This window comes from Bos javanicus, chromosome 1, assembly GCF_032452875.1.
Source record: "Bos javanicus breed banteng chromosome 1, ARS-OSU_banteng_1.0, whole genome shotgun sequence".
Lineage (NCBI taxonomy): Eukaryota > Metazoa > Chordata > Mammalia > Artiodactyla > Bovidae > Bos > Bos javanicus.
The window spans coordinates 110,100,399-110,119,503 of NC_083868.1; the positions used below are offsets into that span (position 1 = coordinate 110,100,399).

Consider the following 19,105-nt stretch of genomic DNA (forward strand, 5'->3'; position numbering starts at 1 on the left):
AATTTTTAAGCTGACTCACATTGCAACAGACAAGGAAAATATATCAACTCTATCTTGTAAGTTACTATCTTTGCAAAAATATTGCTCTACTGCTGTACATATATATGTACTAGAGTGGCAGAATGGCAAACTGTGACAGTTTGCCTGGAACTGAAAGATTTCCTGGGACTCTCAGTACTAAAACTGGGTTGCTCCTAGGCAAACCAGGACAGTTGGTCACTCTAGCATACACACACAATGTTTTATATTTTGTAAGTGTAATGTTCAGTTCAGTTCAGTCGCTCAGTCATGTCCGACTCTTTTAATGTATTATGTATTAATTATACACATATTTTTCTTTGAATGACGTGCATGATTCTTTTACTGTGCTATAATAAGATGCCCTCAGTAACCATCCTGGTGAGTGACTCTTTGCCAATGTGCTAGACTAAGCCGGCATGCTGATATTTCTTTTTAGATATTTTATCTCAGTTTCATGCATTTCTTACTTCCTCCTTTTCTTGACACTGTGTATTCTAAAATTCATTAAATACTATTAGTGTAAATAAAAAGTTAGCCAGCTTCCTGAAATTTGTAAAATGTATTTTGTACAGGTAGTCTATCAGTATTTTGAAGGAATAAAGTGCTTGGTCTTCTTTATTAAAAAGAAAAATTGCTCCACTGGATCAGGATTAGATTAAGTGATCAACCAATAGTGGACTGAAGAAGATAAAAGTATATGTGTATTTTTTTTTTTTTTTTGTACCAGAAGTACAGGGACAGGCAGCCTAGGGCTGTCAAGACAGGATCATAGTATTAAAGACCTAAGCTTATTCTATATTGTTGTGCTAAATCTAAGATGTTTGCTGAAATTCCAGCCATTTCTACCATATTCTAATCAATCAATTCCCTTTAATAGAGGAAGAGATAGGGAATCACATTCAGTATTTCACCATCAGCCAGAATTTAGTCATTTGACCACGTCTAGTTTTGCACTTGATATTGGAAAATTAAAACTTTACTCCAAGTGGCCATACATACCATTAAAAAATCAGAATTCTGTTGCTTAGGTAAAAGAGGGAAAATAGATAGAGGGAACAATTGGAAGTCTTTAAAATACTTACTCAGATTGAGTGTAGATGAAATTTCTACTTTTGTAACCCAGTGGTTGCTTTATTTTTTTCCAGTTTGTTTCTTCTCTGCCTTCAACATGTTATTCCTGTTAAAAATTTTAAAGTTCCCTTACATTTAACTTTATCAGCATATGAGTTTGCATACCTCTTGGCCGGCATCATTTAGGGGCTCTTTCCAATGTGGAAAGGAATTGAAAGCATGCCTAACTCTCTGCTGAAGGCTTGGTCAAGTATTTCCTCCTCTAACATTTGGAATCATATAGACAGTGGCTAATCAGGGACTTGCATATGACCATTGTGCCTGAAATCTTGAAATATGTAATCTCCAAGGCTCTGAGACTGACTTGTGACCACAAACTTGGGAATGATTTTCTTTGAGACATTTCAGCTTGGTTTTGTGAGTCTCACAAGAAGTGTGAAGCTATGCAAATACCTTGAATATCTTCAAAGATTCCTGCTGCTGCTGCTGCTGCTGCTAAGTCGCTTCAGTCGTGTCCGACTCTGTGCGACCCCAGAGACGGCAGCCCACCAGGCTCCCCTGTCCCTGGGATTCTCCAGGCAAGGACACTGGAGTGGGTTGCCATTTCCTTCTCCAATGCATGAAAGTGAAGAGTGAAAGTGAAGTCGCTCAGTCGTGTCCGACTCTTAGCGACCCTGTGGACTGCAGCCCACCAGGCTCCTCCGTCCATGGGATTTTCCAGGCAAGAGTACTGGAGTGGGGTGCCATTGCCTTCTCCGCAAAGATTCCTAGATTTATAGAATTTCACTGCTAAAAGATACTACATGTTCAACCCCCTCCTTTTACTGAGAAATTCCAGAGTTAAGTAGCCTAAGGTCTAGGCTGTTGTTTAGTTTCTAAGTCATGTCCAACTCTTTTGCAACCCCATAGACTATATAGCCCACCACACTGCTCTGTCCACGGGATTTCCCAGGCATGAATACTGGAGTGGGTTGCCATTCTGCAGGGGATCGTCTTCTGCATTGGCAGGCAGATTCCTTACCACTGAGCCCCCAGAGAAGCCCAAGGACCAGGCTAGCTCATTACAAAATGTGGTTTGCTAATTACTATTGGTTCTCTTCTCCAAACCTCATGAACAGGAGATGACTTGTGGCTGTTCAGGCCCTATCTTTAGGCAGACACATCATCACCATGGTTCTACTACATTTCCTACTGATGTTCAGAAATGGCTTTGAGATGTTGCACTATCAGCCCTTGCATGGCCTCCACAGGAGGAGAACATTAGTGTGGTAGGGAGTTACATCCCCATCTACAGGATGATGGGCCTTGACTGTCCTCTCCTTTATGCATAAGTAAGAGAATGGGATATGTGTTAAGGGCAGAAGTCATTGTTTCTTTTCCACATTTTTAGATCTCCCTTATAATAGTCCTGTGCATCCCAGGTGGCTCAGTGGTAAAGAATCCACCTGCCAATGCAGGAAACTCGGGTTCAGTCCCTGAGTGGGGAAGATCCCTTGGAGAAGGAAGTAGCAGTCTATTCCAGTATTCTTGCCTGGGAAATCTCATGGACAGAGAAGCCTGGTGGGCTACAGTCACTGGGGTCACCAAAGAGTCAGTCAAGCTTAGTGACTAAATAACAACCCCAATAAGAATCCTCAGTCATCTCTTGCAGGCATCATGTGAATCTGAGAATTTTGATAATTCATACTTTCTTTCCATGTATACATGGGACAGAAAGTTGTGTATGTTCACAGCATTATCAAGTTGGAAGGGATCATTTCTTCAATTCCTTGATTTCTCAGCTGAGAAAACTAAAACCCAGAGAGATGAATTGACTTAGCTACGATCATCTTTCTTGCTTATGACTTATAGAAAGCCAATGCTTAAAACAATTCTATAGTTTGTTTCTAACAATATTGTTGTTGTTTAGTCACTAAGTTGTGTCCAACTCTTTTGTGACCCCCATGAACTGTAGCCCACCAGGCTCCTCAGTCCATGGGATTTCCCAGGCAAGAGTATTGGAGTGGGTTGCCATTTCCTTCCCCAGGGGATCTTCCAACCCAGGAATCAAACCCAAGTCTCCTGCACTGCAGGCATATTCTTTACCACTGAGCCACCGGGGAAGCACCTCTAACAATACTAACCATTACTATTCACATAGTAGGTTAGCATCTGAAAACTAGTGTTTGCTTTAGATAAAAAAATGAGAAGTGTGGATTTGCTTCCAGACATTTTAAATATATACTTAGATGACATGGACTAGTTTTATAAAATATTTTATTTACAGTAAAGCTTTACAAAAATAGTCTTAATAAAATTAATACAAAACCATTTTACAATATAACTTATATAACTATCTCCTCAAAAAAATGACATTTGATTATAACACATAAACTACATTTGTATTTGTTAAGTCACATTGTAGTATAAATATGTTTTATCATCATTTTTTCATAATAAGGCCTATACCAATGAACAATGGACAACAAATTTTATTATTCTTCCAATGTAAAATTCATCTCTGGCCAAAATGAAATTAACCAAAGAAAAGTAAAACAATTGTCCTTCTGTTCATTCATACAGTCCTTTTTAATTATTGGAGAGTTTATCTGACAAAGACATAGCATTAATCTGAAAGCACCATGGCATAAAATCTAGTAACAATATCCCCAAAAGCCTTCTCCAGTCTCCCTTTCAACTGTTTACTCAGTATTTTGCCAAGATAAATAAAGATTGATCTCAACTCTCTCCTTCATTAATCTCAAGTGTTCTTAATATGCATTCAGGTTTTTAGACCTTCCCAACTGGCATATGTTTAAGATGCGAGTTTATTTCTTTGGCTTCAAGTAGAGTTTCACAGCCCTTAATAAACATACTGTGCTCCTCCGTGGGGCTGAATCTCTGTGACTCCCCACCCAACCACGTTGCCCCGGATGTGACAGGACTCTGCTCCTCCGGCCTCTCTTATCTCTTCGTTACTGAGAACACCATCCCAGATATTGAAGCCTGTGAGTCTGCCAGAGAAGGCTAATGTTTCATCAAAGCCACCACCCACGCAGCAGCCGTTCTTTTCTTGCCCAATCTGCAGGATTCCCCCCTCAGGAACAACATGACCTGTGGCCATATCAACAGCAGTGGCCACCGAGTCACCATTTACCCACAAGGCCATGTGCCCTTTCTTTGAATCCCAGGTGCTGCACAGATGGGTCCACGTTCCTAGGGAAATCACAGCATCAGCGACCAGTCTGTTTTCCTCTCCACCCACCACAAGCATTATGGACCGATAGCTGAGGTACAGCTGGATCTCATATGGATTCCTCTTTGTGCCATAAGAAAACAGGACTGTTTTGTTTAATACTTCTGTGGCTTTGACCCAAATGCAGGCACTGAAAGTCTCGAGTTTCATTGGTGTCACCGGATGCACGCTTGCAAAAATCTTCTTGGAACGCATGGGGAATAAAATGGCTGTTTCACAACCTAGAGTGGCAAGAAAGTAAGAATATGAGAGAAAATACAAATTCATTTTGAAATGATTCTGGCAGTTAGGTATTTTAGGATGGGCCTTTTAATGACTACAACTGAAAACTACATGCAGCAATATGTTATGACTTGAGGGGCCCAAGTGTAATCTCTATAGTACAAAGAAAACAGGAATAAGGAAATCCAACTGTCTCATTAAGGGAAGCATTTAAATGGAAAAGAAGGCACACAGAGAAATAGTGAAACTGGGTTTGAACTTGGGTACTTGGCCACCTGATGCTAAGCCCTGACTCACTGGAAAAGACCCTGATGCTGGGAAAGGTTGAGGACAGAGGGTGAAGGGAGTGACAGTGGATGAGATGGTTGGATGGCATCATTGACTCAATGGACATGAGTTTGAGCAAACTCTGGGAGACAATGAAGGACAGGGAAGTCCAGTGTGCTGCAGTCCATGGGGTCGCAAAGAGATGGACATGACTTAGCAGCTGAACAACAACAACAATTCTGGCTGCAGGAGCCATAACCCTAACCAGCACACTGCACTGCCTCTTAGTGGTAGAAGAACCTCTGGATTTGGCTAAAAGAACTGGAATTCAGTTTGTTTTACTACTAGCAAGCTGTATAGCTTTTGATGAGCCCTACAGTCTCTCCAGGCTTAACAGTTATCTGTCAAAGGCTCTTCCCTTCTCCTTCTAAATTCTGCAAGTCTGTAAGCAACAAGTATGTAACATTTGAGAAGAACTTTGTAGACCAAGAGTGAGAAAAGTTGGTCAGTCATGTCCACTCTTTGTGATCCCATGGACTGTAGCCTACCAGGCTCCTCCGTCCACGGAATTTTCCAGGCAAGAGTAGTGGAGTGGGTTGTCATTTCCTTCTCCAGGAGATCTTCCCGACCCAGGGATCGAACCCAGGTCTCCCACATTGCAAGCAAACACTTTACCCTCTGAGCCACCAGGGAATACTTTGTAGACCAAAGATATACTTAAAAATTCTTTGTCCAAATGCTTACAAGTACTATGTAAGCCCTAACAGAAAATCTTTAAGGAAGAGTGAATTCTTCCAAGGGGCCGGATGGAGGACATATTTCCACTAATACACACTTAGAAGGAGACTTTCAAACTTGAGGGGTGGGAGCTCCCACCTCTGTCCATCTCCAGGTCACATGGCCTGTAAGGGAGCTAAAGATGCTGAAGTGAAGACCTTTCAAGTGTCTCTGGGAAATAATATGCTAAAAGCTTTAATAAGTGAGCTCTGCCTTGTGCTGAACTCAAATATATACATATAAAAGACCAATGAAAGAATTTTTTAAAAATCTAAGTTAGGGCTTGGAAAAGGAAATGGCAACCCAGTCCAGTATATTCTTGCCCGGAAAATCTCATGGACAGAGAAGCCTGGTGGTCTACAGTCCGTGGGGTCACAAAAGAGTTGGACATGACTTAGCGACTAAACAACAACAAAAATTAGAGCTAAGTATTCACTTTATAACAACCTTTTAAGGAAGATTTACCATAAGATAGCTTTAAAAAGCAAATTCCCAGAGCATTTGAAGACTAAGGGGTAAATAAGACTTGCAGGAACCAAATGTCCATTTGAAGTGTGGTAAACTAAGTTAACCGTCTACAAGTGGCTGAAAGGTGGGCTCCAGCCCAGAAAAATTAAGCAGATGGACCTTATCCTTTTGAAATAGTCAAAGAAGATATTGAGGTTCAGAAAATCCTATAAAAGTAACCATCACACTAAAGCACAAAATTGGTCCTGCCATACTTTGGTATTAACTTTTTCCCTGAATAATTTGAATTTCTAAAGATTTTTTAAAATCAATTTTTAATGAGGCTTGATTCTTTTTGAAAATGAGATTGGTAGATGCATACTTTTCTAGCTGTTATTTAAATCCAACAAAGATCATGGAACAAAAGATCACCATATGCTTGGGCATTTTAGATATTATCTAATGTTTCAGTAAAACAGTGTTCAGAGAGAGCGCCTACTGCAATCTAATTAACTGATTTCCTGTTTAAATCAGCCCCGTCAGTCAGGATTGCATTCCAAAGCCTTCCTTGATTGCCTCTCAGAGACCCAGCTTCCCCTCTAGGCTGCACTGGTTATGTAAGTTCAATGAGTAGAACTGCATGTTGGCAAGTTTTTTCTGTGTTCTTTTGGGGGTCGGTGATTGAGACCCTTGATATGTCTTTAAAATGTCAGAAACTCTCGCATGAAATGGCTTTTAACTAATAGGTTTTTTCTGATTATATTATCAAAGACCAAACAAAATTAAAACCAGGTTCTTAAGAGGCTGACAACTGAATGATTAGGAATCCCTTAGGAGCCAAGCTGGCAGGAAACCAAGAGAGGAAAAATCAAAGCATGTGGGTAAATATATGAATGGATGTAATAAGAATTAACACTTTTGAATTCAGAAATGCATCCTTCTTCTGCTCTAACTGGTATGCAGAGGTGGAGGTGAAAGTTAGCATAACTCTTCAGTTTTCCCAGTACATGATATGTGCAGTGATTTTACATGGTTTGCAAAAGACAAGAAATTTAATCCATTAAAACTGCCAGAGAATTATAGTTTGTCCTGTCACTTATACTAAGGATCTATTGTATGTTTATTTTATGATTTCCCCCCCTCTAAAGCCCTACTTTAAAAAACATGCTCTGTACTGATAAACAGTCCTCAATTATTTAGGAAAGACTGGTATTTTGGTATCATATCTGCAATTTTAAATGAAAAATGCTCTCACATATGCTTGATTCTACCTCCTACCCCATATAGTAAGAGTTGCTTTATTGGACATAAAAGGTGTAATTGTTTTCTGTTCATAAGTTGCTTATGAACAGGGAAAAGTGTATGTTATATTTTCTTACCTAGAACATGGGTTTTCTAATATAACCCACAAATGATTGTTATAGCACCATTTCTTAGAAATTCTGACTTTTTATAAAGGAGTGTTATTCGCTCCAAATCTTCTCTATATTTCCTTAAGGCATCTTTAAAATGTATTATTTCGGGCCCACATATATTTGGAAGTTCACTAGTATCACATGGGACTTTGACAGGTTGCATCTGGTTTGAACTGCCTCTCTTCTGTTTCACCCTGATCCTCCACATCCCTGGAGGTACTGCCTGGATGCCAACTAGCTCCTACATCTGACTGTTCCACTGTGGATCCCTCAGCTGCTGGTTTATTCCAAACTTCACACCCTTGGAGCTCACTCTGGAGCTCATTTCACAGACCCTGGGGGCTCAGGGCAGGGGGCCTTGGGAGATCAGATTCAACCTCGAGTCTCTTGTTTGGAACTGGTAGGGAGAAGGGGCCAGCCCAGGGACTGGAAAACGTTCCTTAAAATTAGGCTGGGTCCTGAAATAGCGCGGGGAACCAGAGCTCCCTTAAAGACAGAGGCAGGCTAAAATTAGAAGAAGTGGAAATCCCTAACGGAGGGAAGCTGGACATTGAGCGCAGTCACTCTTATAACTGGCCAATAGAGTTTCTCTAACGCCTGGTCCGATCAAGTGTCAGTCTGGAGGCCCTTGAGGTCTATTTCAAGACTGTGATGGTTACCTACACAGCTATCTTCTGGGTTCCTCACAACTGAAGACTGACTACTTTTGAAAGCAATTTTCCCGCCTTTTATGATGTATCTGAGCTCTGTGACCCGCGCATGCTGAAACAGAAGGGTGTGAGCCGGTGTGTTTCCTCACACTAAAGCCTCCCCTTAGAGGCTTGGTTGGCTTACTCGGTTTCCCGCAACTCGCGCTTTGAAAACGAAGCCGCGCAGGGATCCCCACCAGTCCCCGCGTCCTTACCTGCCGGCAGCCAGCGGCTGGCTGCCCAGCCCTGCACAGCTCGGAGATCGGCCCGTGTCCGCCGCAGCTCCTCCAGCACCGCGCCCAGGGCCCGCCCCGCCTCCTCCTGCGGTCGCAGCGCCCCAGCATCTTCCAGGCGCGCCAGCCGGCGGCCAGCATCGCGGCTCGCCTGCAGCAGGTCGTCCAGCGCCCGGGCCAGCCTGGTCTCGGAGGGGGCCTCCGGCCCGCACAGCTTCTGCAGGCTTCCCTCCAGCCGGCCCAGCTCGGCCTGCAGCTTCTGCAGCTCGCCCCGGAGCATGACGTCGGTGGCCTGCAGCAGCATGCCCTCCCGCATCTGCGAGTTCTCCAGCATGGTGAAGAGCTTGTCCCACTCGGAGTTGTCACGACTGCAGTCGCACGGCGTGGCTAGAGCGGGGAACATACACGCATTACAGACCTGAACCTCCCTCGGGTGTTCTTTGTGAAATGCCGACCTCCCTCGAGGTCGCCAAGTGACAGCCCGTCCCCAGTACCCCCTTCCCTTTAAGGAAACCTGCAAAAACCTTGCAAGTTTATAAGTTGAACTCGATGAAATTGCCGTTCATGGAGCTCAAAACAGGCGAATACCGGCGATTTCATACAATCCGACCCATTACGTATCTGAGAGAAATAACTTTATGAAACCTCCTTTCCTGACATGCTTTTCTCTTTTGCAAAACTCTTTTTTCGTTGTTGTTGTTTATTGCATTGGCAACAAAATATATGTATAATACTTAGACCTAAGGAGGTAGATATGTAGTTAAGGGTTAGCAGAGAAACAGTAAAAATGAACTTACGGTCCTCAGTGGGATGGAGTCCATTGTCTATTTCGTTGTCCAAATTCACATACATGAGCTCATAATCATCTGAGTTCTCCGCCGACACTGCAGACCAGAGCGCACAAAACAGAATCACAGAGATATGCATTGCTGGAGAGACGACGTTCTTCCCACCGCTGTCGGGAGGGGACGAGGCAAGAGGCTCTCAAAGTGCAGAAGGAGCGGAGGAGAGTGCGAGTGAGAGGCAGGAGCTGAGAGCCCTTAATAAATGCTGGGGAAAGTCTGAATGGGGATGAATGAGTAATGCCAGTGGCACTGCCTTAACGGGAGTTCCCCAGATTTGGGGGGGAGGGCTGGGGGAAAGGAGGGTGAAGGAGATGTGGGGGACGTTGCACAATAGTAAACCACAAAGGTTTACAGTACAGTCAGATTAACCGGAGGAGGGTTAGAGGGGAAGGAAGGGGGAAGACAGGGCTAGGACTGTCTCCCCCTGGGGATTAGTTGTTGTAACTTGAATTGGTAGTTCTGAAGGATGAGAGGGAGAGGAGAGGGATTAGGGGAATAGAGATTTAGGGAATAGATTCAGCAGACGTAGAGGTGTGAAAGCAAGAGCATCATCCCAGCATTTTGTGTGTGCTCTCATTATTTCACAACCCTTTACGCATAGAAAACATTTTTTCACTTTTTCTTTGTGCAGTTTTACAGGTCTAAGATGTGAAAGTTACTTTCTGATTTCAAGATAAACCAACACAGTAAGAATTTGTATGCTTCTAGAAGCCAAATCCATTCCAAGGAATTCCATCTTTAATCCTTCTGGAGTTACAACTATACTTTTATAAACATACTTTTTAATGAGAAGCACAGCAAAACTAATAAACCTAAAATAAGGAGGAGTTGGGGGAAAGGAATAAACTGATTTTTAGGGTGTTTCTTTTCATAATCTATTGTGTGGGTATCTTATTTCACTAGCCTCAGAGTCAAAGATTATGTTTTTAAAGTAAATTTAGGGATTCCTGCTTCTGCCAGTATATGGAGATCTATATAAGTTGAAAATTCTGCTGAAAAAAAAACCCTAGAAATGTGTTTACATTTGAATAATAATTAAAAACTTTAAATGTACAAATAAGTTCCCCATAAAGTAAGGACAATATCCAGAGGCCAAGTGTGCTAAGTCGCTTCAGTCATGTCCAACTCTTTGTGACCTTATAGACTGCAGCCCCGCTAGTCTCCTCTGTCCATGGAATTTCCCAGGCAAGAATACTGGAGTGAGTTGCCATGCCTTTCTCCAGGAGATCTTCCTGACCCAGGGATTGAACCCATATTTCTTATGTCTCTTTCACTGGCAGGCTGGTTCTTTACCACCAATGCCACCTACCCAAAGAGAGGGAACCAAAAACTGGTCAGTGAGCCCATGAGCTGAATCTAGAGCCCCCCTACACACACACACACACACACACACACACACACACACACACATCAGGGGAGGTGAAGGGGGAAGAGATGTTTCAGTTCTGTGTTAACCAAGTGTTAAGGGCCACAAGGCTTAGGTCAGGGTGAGGAGTTAACTGACTAGATTTCAATAGATATAGCCCCAGTCCTTACCCTAGCACAGAAATGAGAAGTAAGCCTGTCTCTCTTTGACTGAACTCTACAAGGTCCCTAAGAGTTTGTGACTTTGGTCCTGCCCTTATACATGTTCGAGACACAAATGTGTACTATCTGCCACAGTAAAAATAAATTCATAATAAAAAATATTTAAATGTAGGAGGAAACAATCTACCATAAATGAGAACAGCAGAAACCAAAAGGCATTGGATACCCCTCCCTCAAGAATTTCATTTATTTAAAATATCAGCTAGAAACTGGAAAATAAGTGTGTTTAAAATGATTTAAGATCTGCAAGAAAGAATTGGAAACCTGAAAAAAGAAAAAGACAGTGTCAAAAGAAGAAGAATAGGCCTATTACTTAAAGAATCAAATATAACCTTGAGTTAAAAAATTAATTGAAATTTTTAAGAAATTAAAGGAATGGCAAAGCTGAAGAGAGTATTAAGGAACTGGAAGAAAGATCTAAGAAAATAAATCTAAAGTCCTTTCATTGTTCAGGGTAGCAAAATTAATTTTTCTTTGTTCAAGTATGTTTATCTTTCAAAGGACAGCCACCAAAACCAAGAGGAAATAAAATGACCAAATAGAAGGAATAGAGTGAAGTAAAAAAAATTTTTGAGCTGTTCAATAGGAAGTAGTAAAGAAGGGAAGAAAAGCATAGACAAAGCAAAATAAATAAAAAGCACATGTGGCAGTGGTTTAGTTGCTAAGTCACGTTAGACTCTTGCAACCCCATGGACTGTAGTGCACCAGGTTTCTCTGCCCATGGGATTCTCCAGGCAGGAATACTGATTGCCCTTTCTTTCTCCAAAAAGCACCTGTAATGTAAAAATAAATCCAAATATACCTAATACTATAAATACTAATCACTAAATATTAATGAAACAAACATTCCAGTTAAGAGACAAAAGTTGTCAGGAATATTTTTTAAGTCCAGTTCTACATCACTTATAAGACCACACATAAAACACAAGAATCTAGAAACCTTGAAAGCAAAATATTTAAAGGTGGTGAGAGAATAGACCAAACAAGGGCTATTCAGAAAAGCTAGCATAGCTGTATTAATATTAGTCAAAAATAGACTTTAAGGCAAAGAGAGTAATGAAATTATGATGAAATAAATAATTTGCCAGGAAGATACCTCAGAACTATCTAGTAACATCGTTTCAAAAAAATACGCCAATATTGACAGACTTATAAGGAAAAATTGGTAAACCCACAGTCATAAAGGCAGATTTTCACATACTTCTTGCAATTGATAAATCCATTTCTGTCACAACTGATGATTAAAATGCTAAAAACTTCAAAAGGATATAGAAATGTGTATAATTTAAAATTTGATATAATGAAATGTATAGGACATTGCTCAGAAAGTTTGATAAGCAAGTTCTACCGTGCAAGAAACACATAATTCCCATTTTATATTAACTGCCTCTGAGAATGGAGTGTGCAGGAGTGCACTAAATTCTTTTTATATGTCTAGTAAGGATGATACTAAAAAAAAGACAAGGTCCATACAAGAAAGGAAAACTGCAAGTCAGTCTCATTTAAGAATATAGATGCAGAAGCTCTAAATGAAGTATTAGCCAAAGAAATCCAGAAATACGTGCTTTCAGTACATCATACCAAGCTGAGTGTATTCCAAGAGTGCAAGATTGATTAAACATTAGCATACTCATTCATTTACGACAGTAACAATTTAAAAGAGAAATCATATGGTCATATGGACAGATGCAGAAAAGTCAATTAATAAAATTTAACATTCATTCATGTTCAAACTAGGAAAAAGACAGGAACTTAAACTGATAAAATATAAATACCAAGAATATGTAGAAACATATACATACATTATGATGAATCCTTAGAAGCATACTCTTTAAAAACAGGAATTAGAAAATGATATCAGGACCTGGTTCTACTCATCAAAGTGTTGGAGGTCCCAGCTGGTAAAGTAGGACAATAAAAGAAACTTAAGGAATATTACAAAGTTGTTACTTATTATCATTTGATTATTTTTCTACAGAAAATCTTGAGACTCCATTAATAAAAAAAAAGAACTAAACAAGTTTTGCTGGATGAAAGATCAGTGTACAAAAATTTATTGATTTCTTAATATAGCAGATAAATAGAAAACATCTTTAAAAAACCAAAAACTTCCGTTTCAATAGCAACAACAACTATGGAATACCTAGGAATCAATTTAATAAAAGATAGACAAGACACAGCTAATATCACAAAACTTTAGAGATATCAAAAAAGTTACATAGAAGAATATATCATGTTCTTGTTTCACAGAGATGTCAGTTATCCCAAATTAGTCTATATATTCAATGTGAAAAATAATCCTAACCTAGCTTTATAAGGAAGTTGACAAAGTAATGGTAAAATGTATATAAAGTAGCCAAGAGGAATTTGAAGCAGAAAATGAAGAAATAAGAGGAATCGGAAGCAGAAGATGAAGAAACTTGTCTTGTGAGGTAAAATGACTTATTATAAATTGCAATTAAGAAAATGTATAAAGGGCTTCCTAGGTGACTCTAGTGGTAAAGAATCTACCTGCCAATGCAGGAGACATAAGAGACGTGGGTTTGATCCCTGGGTCAGGAAGATTCCCTAGAGGAGGAAATGGCAATCCATTCTGGTATTCTTGCCTGGAGAATCCCATGGACCAGAGGAGCCTGGTGGGCTGCAGTCTATACGGTCATAATGAGTCAGACACGACTGAAGTGACTTAGCAGACATAATTGGTGAAGGTATGATAAATAACCAGACCCATATACATGGGAAACTTTATATATGAAAGAAGTATCACAAATCAGAAGGGAAACAGTTGGTCACTGAATAATTTGATCTGAGACAATTGTTTATATACACACACATATATAAATTTATAATTAGATCCCTTCCTTATATACACAAAAATAAAATCCAGATGATTAAGGCATAAAACAAAATCATAATACTTTTAGGAGAAAATATAATAGAATATTTTTACGAACATGGATAGGGAAAGAATTCTCAATTAAAAAATTTATAAACCATAAAATAAATTTCAAAACCAACTCCATTAGGATTACAACTTTAAAACTGACAGACCAAAAATTAGTGTCCAGAATAAATAAGGAACTTCTACAAATCAGTGCTTCCCTGATAGCTCAGTTGGTAAAGAATCCACCTGCAATGTGGGAGACCCCAGTTCAATTCCTGGGCTGGGAAGATCCGCTGGAGAAGGGATAGGCTACTCATGCCAGTATTCTTGCATGGAGAGTTCCATGGACTGTATAGCCCATGGGGTTACAAAGAGTCGGACACAACTGAGTGACTTTCACAAATCAGTGAGAAAACACAGACATCTTGATTGAAAACAGGCAAAGGATATGAAAGGCTAAATCATGGAAGAGCAACATAAAAAGTTTGCTCAGCCTCAGAAGTAAAGACATGAAAATTAGAACAAAAAATAAGGTAACATTTTTATACCCCGTCAGACTGGGGAAAACTGGTGTCTGCCAAGACTAAATGTTGGCAACAGAAATATTCATGCTTCTGTTGATAGGTATGTAAGTTGTTATAATCATGGTGGTAGGCAGAATAATGACCTCCCCCCCAAAGTTGTTCACATCTTAATTCCCACAACCTGTGAACACAATGTGTTTCATTGCACTGAAGATAAAATTAGGTTACCATATAAGGAGAAAATCCTAGATTATCCAAATGGACCTAATGTTATCACAAGGGTGCTTAAGTCAAAGAAAGGCAGAAGAGATAATCAGAGGAAGAGGTGTAGTGATGGAAGCAGGGTCAGAGAATGCTGTGTAGCTAACTTTGAAGATGAAGGAAGGAGACCCCGAAGCAAAGAATGCTGGTGGTCTCTAGAAGCCAGAAAAGCCAAGAAACAGATTCCTTCCTACAACCTCCAAGAAGGAACCCAGCCTTTCCAAGACCTGGATTTTTGCCCAGTGAGACTCATGCTATACTTCTGAATTACAGAAATATAAGATAATAAATTTCTATTATTTTGGGCCACATGTTTATGTCAGTTTCTTATGGCAGCTATAGAAAACTACTACAACCATTTTGAGAAGAAATTTTGAAACATCTAGAAACTTATCTCCCAGGGACAAACCCACTGCTTTACTACTTAATTATGTGGTCCAGTGACCATCAACATCACCTGAGAACTTGTTAGAAATTCAAATTCTCAAACTCTACTGTGGTATTGGAGAAGACTCTTGAGAGTCCCTTGGACTGCAAGGAGATCCAACCAGTCCATCCTAAAGGAGACCAGTCCTGGGTGTTCATTGAAAGGTCTGATGCTGAGGCTGAAACTCCAATACTTTGAGCACCTCATGTGAAGAGTTGACTCATTGGAAAAGACCCTGATGCTGGGAGGGATTGGGGGCAGGAGGAGAAGGGGATGACATAGGATGAGATGGCTGGATGGCATCACCGACTCAATGGACATGAGTTTGGGTGAACTCCGGGAGTTGGTGATGGACAGGGAGGCCTGGCGTGCTGTGATTCATGGGTTTGCAAAAAGTCGGACATGACTGAGCAACTGAACTGAACTGAACTGAGTTTTGATAAAGTTAGTTGGTAGGCACACCAGTGGTCCTTGTATTTTTGCCTATGTTTGTCTAATGACTTGAAATATTTCATAATGAAGAAGAATATAGTAATTTATGAATGAAATTAATAAGATTTCTATACCAAAGTGTTTTCATCAATTTAAAAAAAACACCCTTATTTAATTTTGTATTATTTGAACAAATTCAAGTCCACTAAAAATGACTAATCTAGGTTTTCCCCTCCAGAAGTCTGAGGACCTTTAATGAATATTGTATTGTGTCTTCAATTCCAGTGACAGTCCCATTTACTGTAACTTTTTCCAGCAGTTAATCAGTATGTCTACATAGCTAAGTTCTATGAGTAATGTGCCTTGTATAGATTGGACATGACATTGGCAATTCCTGATATCTTAAGAAAAAGTTCTTAGGAAAATAAACAGAAAACAAAATAAAACAATGTTTTTCACATTTAAAAAAATCTGAATATTTCCAATATTTTGGGCTCTGTGGTTATATGATTGAAATCTGTTTGAAACCATTCTATGAGCCATATGTGGAAAAAGCAATTCTCATTATTTACCATCACCCTGATACATTCACTTTGATCCAGAATCACCCTTTCATTAAATTTTGCCATAGATATTCAGAAAATTCTGTCCTTCTTTTCTTAATCCTCGTATCCAAATGTCCCCACCATTTAATAAGGGTTTACAAATGTGTAATCACCGCTTACTTGATTCTTTCTGTGTATAACTTCTATATAGAGAGCCACATTTAAAATAAATAGAGGCAAGAAAATTCTTGTTCAAGAAATCCCTAGAAATAAATTCTGAGACATTTAAGTACTTGAGGGGATTTTTCGAAAAACTCCATACCATAAGCGATAGGCAGATGTTTCCCATATGTTGTTTGCAAACGAGTCCCAAAAGCTTAAGTCATTTTCTTCTTCTTTAGGTTCTGCCATTTTAAACCCAGTTGTCTATACAAGTCTTTGAGGCAAATCACGTGACAAACAAGCTCTGTCTAAACTTCCCTTGATATAGTGCAGAAATTGAGGATCTAAATTTGCATTGCTACTTTCCTAACTATTTATAAAAATAAGGCATAGCTTCCATATGTCAGTTGTCTAAACCAGGACTCCATATCTCTCAGGAACATGAATACATTCCTCTGCACTATTTTTATTTTTATTTTTTTGGTTCAGTTTCATTTAGATCCATGCTTACAGCACTGCTTAGTTTTGATTTAAACAGCATCCAAATGCTGTTTCTCAATAGGAATTCTTTATCGGAACTGTTTCTTCCACAAGGGTGCGGTCTGGTTACTGTCAAATTCTCTTTTCCCCAGGGCGCATTACTCAGGAAAAATTTTCATTAGATAATAATGCTGATCATATCATAAAATATTCCTTTTTACAGAAACTGTTTAATGCTTTAGTGATTTTTCAGAATAAAAATAAATATCATGTTATTTTAAGCAAAGGATTTGGTCATCAGCCTGTGCTGTTTAATATGTGAGGAAGTGCAAAATTTATTACATTAATAATATTATTTCTATGGCTCATGGACTGATAAAGTCATCATTCTCGTTATTGTTCCTTCAACAGGTAATGCCATGTTGTTGAGGGTTTTACCTGCTGTGTATGAAAAGCAGCCTCAACCAATTAACAGACACCTCACAGAACTCCTAGGCTTGATGTCTCAACTGGAACAACCAGAACAGTACCATCTTCTACGGCTTTTGCATGTAGCTGCAAAGAGGAAGCAATTGGAGGTAAAAATTATATTATATACAACATGATCCACACAGAAAGGTTGCTGTTGCAAGCCATGTGTTATACCAGGATTCATGACCTCCAGAGGAGGGGATTTTGATCTGGGGTCAGAGATGAGACTTGACTACTTGGAGCTTTTTCTGCAGCAAAGTTTTATTAAAGTGTAACAGAGATAGGGAAAGCTTCTGACACAGACATCAGAAGGGGACAGAAAGAGTGACCCCTTGCTAGTTTTTAGCAAGGTGTTTTATGTCTGTTAGAAAGCTATTAATCAGATAAGAGAGACACCTCAAGGCTAAGAGAGTTTCACCAGGCCCCTCTCCCACAGTATGCATTTTTGAGATAGGATGGCAGGAGGTGCATCATAAAACAATTGACATGAATACTGGTTTGTTGAGCCCGTTCTCAGCCCAAGGTTTGAGAAAAGAAAAAAGTTAGTCTTAGGGGGAACCTTTTTAAAGAAAGGCAGATTCCAAAGCAAATACATAGTTTCATTAACATAGCTTAAGAAAAACATTTCTATAAGAGAAATGTATTGGTTAGCTCAAGGCAGAACCAGGTGTCCTCAACACAGAATTAAAAGAAGCCTCTTTTAATTTTGTGTAGAGAAGGAAAAAAACGTCTGCCACTTGCAGTTTATTTCCTCCTGCCTGTTACCCTCTCATCACAGCTGGGCCTGTTTAGATGTCAGTGTCATCTGGAAACACCCTCACAGACACACTGAGAATAATGTTTAATCAAATATCTGGGTACCCTCTGACCCAGTGAAGCTGACACACAAAATTAACCACCACAGGTACAGTAATACAAACACATCAAGTGTGCAAATCTGTAGTCACTGCAGAACATCTTTCATGAAAGTTCAGTGTGGTTGTGCAGTCCTTGGGATCTACAGTTTCTCAGATGGGGCCCTGAGGAAGACCTGCACATGTCTTCACTTATGGGGAAATCAGCCTGTAATGAGAGCGAAGGCTCACCTTCTAGATGGCAAATAAGTTATTCTTTGAGTGTGTGCCAAGCTTCTTCTGACTCTTTGTGACCCTATGGACTGCAGCCTGCCAGGCTCCTCTGTCCATGGGATTCTCCAGGCAAGAATACTTGGGTTGCCATTGGGAAGGTAGTGGGTTGCTGTTCCCTTCTTCAGGAGATCTTCCTGTCCCAGGGATCAAACCCAGATCTTCTGCACTGCAGGCAAATTCTTTACCATCTGAGCCACCTGGGAAGCCCACTAGCACCATAATAATTAGGTTGCATGTGACTATCAGCAACCAAAGACCCAACCCGTACTGGTTTAAACAATAAAAGGAATGCATTAGTGCATAGAATGGGGAAAAACCTTCAGGTAAGACTTGATTAGGGGCTCAAGTATGTGAGCAGAACAGCTTCTCCATCTCCATTTCTCAGATTTTTGATTTCTCAATGTTGGCTTCCATTTTCTGTAGGCTTTCTCCTTGTGGGATCTGGATGGGAATCGGGGTTCTCTGAGCAGTGTGCTTCTCCCCCATGACTCCTGAAACATCCAAATCAAAGTCCTGAGAGTCTTTGTTTCAGACCCTTGCTCTATCCCTGGAGCTTCTCCTGAACCCTGAAGACACTCAGAAACAAGAGGCTGCTAGGAAGAGGGGCGGAGAAGGCAATGGCAACCCACTCCAGTACTCTTGCCTAGAAAATCCCATGGACGGAGGAGCCTGGTAGGCTGCAGTCCATGGGGTCCCTAGGAGTTGGACCCGACTGAGTGACTTCACTTTCACTTTTCACTTTCATACATTGGAGAAGGAAATGGCAACCCACTCCAGTGTTATTGCCTGGAGAATCCCAGGGATGTGAGAGCCTGGTGGGCTGCTCTCTCTGGGGCCACACAGAGTCAGACATGACTGACATGACTTAGCAGCGTCAGCAGCAGCAGGAAGGGGAAAGTAGAAGTGGATTCTAGAGGGCACGAGCACATGTGCATATACAGATTAATGCTAAGACCAAGGTTATATCAGTTATGGCTGCATCT

The 19,105-nt window shown here is 40.3% G+C and overlaps 2 protein-coding genes across 5 annotated transcripts in view; one reads left to right on the forward strand and one right to left on the reverse strand.

Moving 5' to 3' along the window:
• The window catches only part of VEPH1 (ventricular zone expressed PH domain containing 1), a 277,180-nt gene that overhangs the window by 88,637 nt on the left and 169,438 nt on the right, over window positions 1-19,105 (forward strand). For all 4 annotated transcript variants that reach the window (XM_061417635.1, XM_061417655.1, XM_061417624.1 and 1 more), the window contains exon 5: window positions 16,936-17,102. In XM_061417635.1, the coding sequence (XP_061273619.1) occupies window positions 16,936-17,102 (167 nt within the window). The remainder of the gene's footprint in view (window positions 1-16,935; window positions 17,103-19,105) is intronic.
• PTX3 (pentraxin 3) lies at window positions 3,009-9,450 on the reverse strand. The gene is made up of 3 exons (XM_061417609.1): window positions 9,175-9,450; window positions 8,360-8,764; window positions 3,009-4,548 (listed from the first exon to the last, which is right to left on the reverse strand). Exons 1-3 carry the CDS (start codon window positions 9,302-9,304, stop codon window positions 3,935-3,937), a joined length of 1,149 nt encoding a protein of 382 aa, XP_061273593.1. The 5' UTR covers window positions 9,305-9,450; the 3' UTR covers window positions 3,009-3,934.

What these genes read in the sequence shown, in the direction of transcription:
- PTX3 (XM_061417609.1), bottom strand. Translation starts at nt 9,304, where the DNA reads ATGCATATCTCTGTGATTCTGTTTTGTGCGCTCTGGTCTGCAGTGTCG. An exon ending in ACTCCATCCCACTGAGGACC is followed by an intron (nt 8,765 to 9,174) that starts GTAAGTTCATTT and finishes TCCCCGCTCTAG; the next exon opens with CCACGCCGTGCGACTGCAGT. An exon ending in CAGCCGCTGGCTGCCGGCAG is followed by an intron (nt 4,549 to 8,359) that starts GTAAGGACGCGG and finishes TTGCCACTCTAG; the next exon opens with GTTGTGAAACAGCCATTTTA.